The 6,922-nt window shown below is 34.4% G+C and overlaps 1 protein-coding gene across 1 annotated transcript; it reads left to right on the top strand.

Annotated features, from left to right (window-relative positions):
* Window positions 1–326: 326 nt before the first annotated feature.
* On the top strand, window positions 327–5,656 carry LOC113072905 (putative ferric-chelate reductase 1). Its single transcript, XM_026245799.1, has 14 exons — window positions 327–479; window positions 634–731; window positions 1,413–1,497; window positions 1,605–1,796; window positions 2,156–2,257; window positions 2,334–2,481; window positions 2,962–3,075; window positions 3,168–3,283; window positions 4,061–4,147; window positions 4,226–4,317; window positions 4,401–4,459; window positions 4,544–4,684; window positions 5,193–5,218; window positions 5,332–5,656. The coding sequence occupies exons 1-14, from the start codon at window positions 384–386 to the stop codon at window positions 5,419–5,421; spliced, it is 1,446 nt and encodes a 481-aa protein (XP_026101584.1). The 5' UTR covers window positions 327–383; the 3' UTR covers window positions 5,422–5,656.
* The last annotated feature ends 1,266 nt before the right edge of the window (window positions 5,657–6,922 follow it).

Raw genomic sequence — 6,922 nt, 5'->3', positions numbered from 1 at the left:
CGCATTAAACATATTTTATTAGCCTAAATTACACCTATGACTGGTTGTTGCCTAAAAAGGCGGGTTTATGATGTTTAATACATTTGGCATTCTCCACATATAACTGCAGTAGGCCTACTTTTAAAATATGGTATAGTATAAGTATATATAATTATGCTATACTATACTACACACAACTATACTATATGAATTTATAAGTTTTAGTCAGGTTATGTTGAGTCACTATTGGCAATAATTAGTCAAATTTTGTTTACAGCTGGTCATCATATGACAACATGTAAAGTTAGATCAGGGTCGGTTTTTATGTAAGGAAGTTCCTCTAAACTGTTTCTTCTTTTTCAGTGGTACTAAACGGCCAATCAGGAAATCAATTTAAAGGGTTTATGTTACAAGCAAGTCAAGTCGGATCAACTACTTCCATTGGCACTTTTAATGTGGTAGACAATAATGCGCAGCTCCTCAACTGCGATGGAACTGCTGTGAGTTTATCTACATTATTTTCATAGTGTTTATAAAATTGTATATAATATTCTTTCATATCCATTTTACTAATAAGATCGTTTGTTATGGAAATGGTATTGAAATAACATTGCCTGATTATCATTTTTTATATTACATTATTATTTTATTCAGAATAGCGCAGTCTCTCACACATCAGCCACTTCAAAAAGTTCAGTTCAAGCTAAATGGACCGCGCCTACGTCTGGACAGATCGGCAATATAGAATTCAGGTATCATTTTTAATGTGTCTTAAAGGGTTAGTTCACCCAAAAATAAAAATTCTGTTATTAATGACTCGCCCTCATGTCGTTCCAAACCCGTGAGACCTCCGTTCATCTTCAGAACACAGTTTAAGATATTTTAGATTTAGTCCAAGAGCTCTCAGTCCCTCCATTGAAGCTGTGTTTACGGTATACTGTTCATGTCCAGAAAGGTAAGAAAAACATCATCAAAGTAGTTCATGTGACATCAGAGGGTGTAGCATCGAAAATACAATTTTGGTCCAAAAATAACAAAAATTACGACTTTATTCAGCATTGTCTTCTCTTCCGGGTCTGTTGTGTTTTTTTGGACCAAAATAGTATTTTCGATGCTTAACAAATTCTAACTGACCTCTGATGTCACATGGATTACTTTGATGATGTTTTTCTTATCTTTCTGGACATGGGCAGTAGACCGTACACACAGAGGGACAGAAAGCTCTCGGACTAAATCTAAAATATCTTAAACTGTGTTCCGAAGATGAACGGAGGTCTTAGGGGTTTGGAAAGACATGAGGGTGAGTCATTAATGACATAATTGTTATTTTTGGGTTAACTAAGTTTATCATTTGTATGGTTCTTATACTTATTCTTCATTTTTATTTATATTTCTTGTTGTAATATGTTATGGAACATTTGGGTTTGTTTTAGAGCAACATTTGTGAAAACGACTGATACTTTTTGGGTTGGTGTCAAGAGCTCTACCGTGGCATATACAGGAACAGTAACTCCGACTGTAAGTCTAGCTTTTACTTGAAACCTAAACAAACATGAAACCAGGTAAATTATTTATTTATTTATTTTATTGGATATTTTAAGCAGAAATTGCTCTGTTCATTTCAGGTTCCATCAAATCCTGATTGTGGGAATACCAAAGTCTGCTACAGTCAGCCCAGCAACTGTGACCCAACTGCCAACGCAGGCTGCTACTTCATGGCAGTTCAGAGATCCTCTGATCAATCAGAAATGAGGATTGAAATGTTTGGGCAAGCTGATGGATACATTGCTATTGGGTTTTCGGATGACCAGGCAATGGTGAGATATCAGCAGGCCTTTTCTGCTTTATTTGTCTAAAAATGTTGAATACACAAGCCTATGTAAAACGGGCGATGTGTAGATCTTTGAGAGTGATGTTGTACTACAGACTAGCAGATATGGGCCAATATGCTGTAAACATCCAAGTGGGTGTTGGACATAATGCATTCTTCCTGAAACATTAGAATTAAATCTGCTGCACTGAGTCGAGTCTTATCTGGAGACAGCTTACTATATTCTTATTTCTCATCTCTTATCTCATGTGATTTAGTGTTTCCAGGAACAATGAGACAGCATTATGTTCATATGGTTTTAAAAGTTTTTTTTGTGTTTGTGTGTGTGTGTGTGGACATTTTTAGGGCAATGACGACATCTACATCTGTGGTAAGGACAGCAGCGGCAAGCTCCAAGTGCAACATGCTATTTCCACAGGGAAAACAGCTCCAACTATTCTCTCACTGGTATATTCCTCTATTATGCCACCCTTCTGTTTCGTGACAAGATATCGTCACTCATATTTATTGTACATGTTTACAGGGGAATGTGACTGATATCAAGACAACGCTAATGAATGGAAATACTATCAATTGTTCTTTTACGTCCCGTAACGCGATTAGCACGAGTGTTAGAGCATTGTCCACTAGCGAGTACTACCTCATGATTGCTTCCGGATCCTCCAATCAAGGTATGTGGTTCTATATTAGATAAAAAAATGTCAAATGTAATGAAGTGTTATTGTAGTATAATTTCCTATTGATAAAATATGTGACCCTGGACCACAAAACTGATATATACATCATGAATGTATGCATCACTGAATAAATAAGCTTTCTAATGATGTATGGTTTGTAAGGATAGGACAATTATTGAAAATCGCCTTTAAAGTTTTCCAAATTAAGTTCTTGCATATTACTGATCAAAAATGAAGTCTTAATATATTTACAGTAGAAAATTTACAAAATGTTCATGGAACATGATCTTTACTTAATATCCAATGATTTTTCTCATTAAAGAAAAATCAATAATACTAATCAAAGTATTGGCTTCAGAAAACTTGTAAAGTATGGACTTTTTTGTTTTTCCTAAGCTTGACTCCCCCTAAGTCACTCTGTCCTTTCAGAATCTTCATTTGGGTTGTCTAACTGATGATTTTCTTCATTTTTAGGTAACATCCTGATCCATTCAAATAAATATGTCAGTAGCACAAAGGCTAATTTACAGGACCCAAGCCAGGTTGTTACAAGTGCTGAAGAATTCCCAGCGATTGTTAAAGCACACGGTGAGTACATCATGACAGACGGGATTCACTTGATCCACATTAAAGCATCACATCAGTGCTGTTATGGTCCTGAATATACTGATCTTCTTCAGGTTGCCTGATGTTAATCTCCTGGATGACCACGGGCAGTATTGGGATGCTCATAGCACGCTATTTAAAGGGAGTTGCCAAGGACCACGGTTGCTTCGGTAAAGATTTCTGGTTTATGGTAAGTGATGATAATTGACATTGCACACTGCACAAATGATGACATCTGATTCGTTCATGTAGATACGGTAGTCAGGTTTAGTAACCATAATTCAGATTGCATGCAGATTTACGCGTATGCATTTGGCAAATGTTTTAGTTGCATGCAAAGTATGCTTTTTATTTTATTTGTTTTTTGGTTTTTATTCATGCAATTTTTTCTGGATCAGGATTGTAAATAGGCGGATTCTGTATTATTATTATTATTGCTGTTTAGACTATAAACAACCAAACAGATTTAAGTATCAGATTCAGATTATGGTAGTTGGCTAGCATGCTGTCTAAACAAAGCCTTGTTCTGCCCATGTGGGCCGCTTTATCAAGCTCATCAGCTTGTTTGTCATGTTGACATACTGTATCTGTTTCGTCAGCATGACAGTGGGAAAATTTCTTTGATAAAAGCTTTGCAGTACCATAATAAGTTGTGGGGGAAAGTGTATGTGCAGTTAGTGTGAGAAAGATAAGAAGCTAGTAATGTTGTATGAACATCACTTGTCATTAACTACCTTTATTGCATTATATAACATAACTGTTCTATACATACTAAGATAATATAGAGTAGTTAAAATGTCAGCACAATATCAGCACCAATGATTGGGCTGGATGTAGCTAATGTACAGTATATTCAAGTTTTCATTTGAATTAACATGGAGTGATTTTAAAGCAGAATCTAATGTTGTTGAAGACCTGTTTAAAATGTAAAAAAAAAACTAAATGTAGTTTATTTCTTGTTTGAAAGGCCCACGTGTCTCTGATGGTCCTGTCAGTCATCGCCACAGCCATCGCATTCATACTGGTGTTTTCTTATGCCCAGGATTGGAGTGGGGTAAGCTAAAGTATAAAGGGTTTTAAATTGAAATACTGTTTATTTCGGATGTGTAAAGTGGAATGTCTGTGTGTGTAGGGGGCTCATCCGGTCCTGGGCTGTTTGGTGATGATCCTCAGTCTTATTCAGCCCATAGTTGCTGCTTTCCGTTGTGAGCCGAGTCATGAACGGTGAGAGAAACTTCTCTTAACCAAATAATAAATGGAAAAAGGAAGTGGAAGCATTGATGTTAATGTGGTGGTTTTCTTTGCAGGAGGTTTGTTTTTAACTGGGCCCATTCTTTCATTGCTTTAGCTATCAAAGGCCTTGCAGGTATAACAACAACTTCATTATCTTCATCAACAATGTGCATTTCCTCAGAAGTATAACAATATCCCTTTTAATTCTGTGAAACAGTGGCTGCGATTTTCACTGGTCTGGCACTGTTTGAAGGAAATGAGGAGGATAAATGGATGTTAAAAGTCATGGGAGGTTTTGTTGCCTGGGAGGCCCTGACATACATTCTTCAAGATCTGAACCTGCGGGCCAGGAAAAATGGTATGAAGTTATTTTGAAAAATATATTTATTTATTTATTTATTTATTTATTTATTTACACTACTGTTCAAAAAATAAGTATCTAGTCCTTACGAAAACTTAATTTAACTTATAAAAATACAGTAAAAACAGTAACATTGTGAAATGTTATTATATTTTCATCTGTGTTGAAGGGTCTCAATATTTTGGGGGTGTTCTTTGATGAATAGACCGTTCAAAAGAACAGCATTTATTTGAAAACAGAACTCTGTTGTAACATTATAAACGTGTTGATCTGTTTAATGCACACTTGCTAAATAAAAGTATTATGTAACAGCTCACCCGCACTGAACAAGTATTAACTTATATCAAACAGAAAATCTTACTGACTCTGAACTTGAACAGTAGTGTATATTTGTTATTTATTTTTTCTAGGAATTCAGATTTTGGAAAATATTATTTGGAAAATGTATTATTTAAATAATTGAATGCATAAACGGTGTATTTTATGCTTGTCATTTTTATTTTAGATTCTGAGATTTGCAGTTTTGGATCGGTAAGTCTAACATGAAGTCAAATAAGCTTTATATATCTCATTATATAGATAATTTGGATGCACATATACAATATTTTCATGTTTTGAAATACTATTTTCTTTGTTTTTGTTAGAGGAGACCTGAAACAGTCCTGCTTCTCCTGTATTTATTGGGAAACCTGGCCTTCTTAATAGCACTTCTTGTTGGAATTGGAAGAACTTAAATAACCAACATTGTGTGGCCCTTCATCACTGGTTCTGAGGCCACTCTTTGGCTCTTGTGCTGTAGTGTTCAGTCCAGTAGAATCTCAACATGATTTTTTTGCTTGTTATTTTTAGTTAATATTGCATTCTTTCCAATTAGAGTTTCACCACTGTGCCTTTGAGCAAGGAACAGTTACTATACAATGTGTTATTCATGATGGAAAAACAATAGTTAAAATGATCTCAGGATTTAAACAAAGAAGCCAGGAAATTATTTATCCATATTTCATTTTAAAACATATCATGTTGATTTGTTGATTAACATTAACATTATCATGATAATTTTCTTTTTTTTTACTTCTATATATATATTATTATTTTTATATGTGTGTATATATATATATAGACATTTATATTGTGATTGTAATTTAAATCAAAGTCAACAGCACTCAGCCACTAGATGGCAGTGTAATAAAAGTTTTTTTATGCATGTAATATTTGTATTGTACATTTTCAGACTATTCAAGGGCCAAAATCAATTCTTCCACTGAAATGTATTCAAACATTTTATAGATTAATAAATAGACCATTTTGTTTACCTTTTGGATTATTAATTACTGAATTGGATACCCTACAAGATGTAGCCTACAGATGAATGGTAGTTAAACTGAATGGCTAAACTAGTTAAATATGGACTAATACATTGGTAACAAGTATGATGGTATACAGAAAAAAAGGTTTAACTAGCTTTGATGAAATATTACAAAATCATTAATTTATTGTACTAAAACATGCATGGATGAATTGTTTGTGTTAAGAAGAGAAATGTGTCAACCAGTAAACCCATTCAATTTTCAACAGTATTTACCTTCACATTAGGAAAAGAAGGGAAATCAAACTCCTAGCTACAGTATATGATTTAATGTCCACACATGCAGCCTTGAACACTCCTCATTCAGGACCTGACTGAAACACTCTGGTGTTGATTTCACAGCTTGTGTGAAGTCAGTTGGTTGGCTTTCATCTTTTACAGTGGTGTGCCTCACGGTTCTTGCTGTTTCAGCACAGGCCTAATATACTATCATATATATATATATATATATAGGTGTGTGTGTGTGTGTGTGTGTGTATGTGTGCCTTATTTGACCTCTATGTAGTGGTATTATAGATAGATAGATAGATAGATAGATAGATAGATAGATAGATAGATAGATAGATAGATAGATAGATAGATAGATAGATAGATAGATAGATACATAGATAGATAGATAGATAGATAGATAGATTAATATATATATATATATATATATATATATATATGTGTGTAACTCATTGGGCGAATTTATATCAGCTATGGTTATAAATAATAAAAAAAATTGTTCAAAATTATTGCTAGGGACATTTTAGTGCTTGCTGGATATAGGGACATGTCCCTATAGCATCCCTAAATTCTACGCCCTTGTTTGTAATGTACATAATCATTAAACGGTAGCAGGCGGCCAGGGGCGCTGGAACCACGGT

Source organism: Carassius auratus, unplaced genomic scaffold, assembly GCF_003368295.1.
Source record: "Carassius auratus strain Wakin unplaced genomic scaffold, ASM336829v1 scaf_tig00010943, whole genome shotgun sequence".
Classification (NCBI taxonomy): Eukaryota; Metazoa; Chordata; class Actinopteri; order Cypriniformes; family Cyprinidae; genus Carassius; species Carassius auratus.
Note: the sequence above shows the minus strand (reverse complement) of the source record. Positions and strands in the feature narration are given on the sequence as shown.

Bases quoted from the DNA above. Each gene is read 5' to 3' on its own strand.
- LOC113072905 (XM_026245799.1), top strand. From the start codon at position 384: ATGTTACAAGCAAGTCAAGTCGGATCAACTACTTCCATTGGCACTTTT. The intron at 2,482-2,961 runs GTATGTGGTTCT...CTTCATTTTTAG, and splicing joins TTCCGGATCCTCCAATCAAG to GTAACATCCTGATCCATTCA. The intron at 3,076-3,167 runs GTGAGTACATCA...GATCTTCTTCAG, and splicing joins AGCGATTGTTAAAGCACACG to GTTGCCTGATGTTAATCTCC.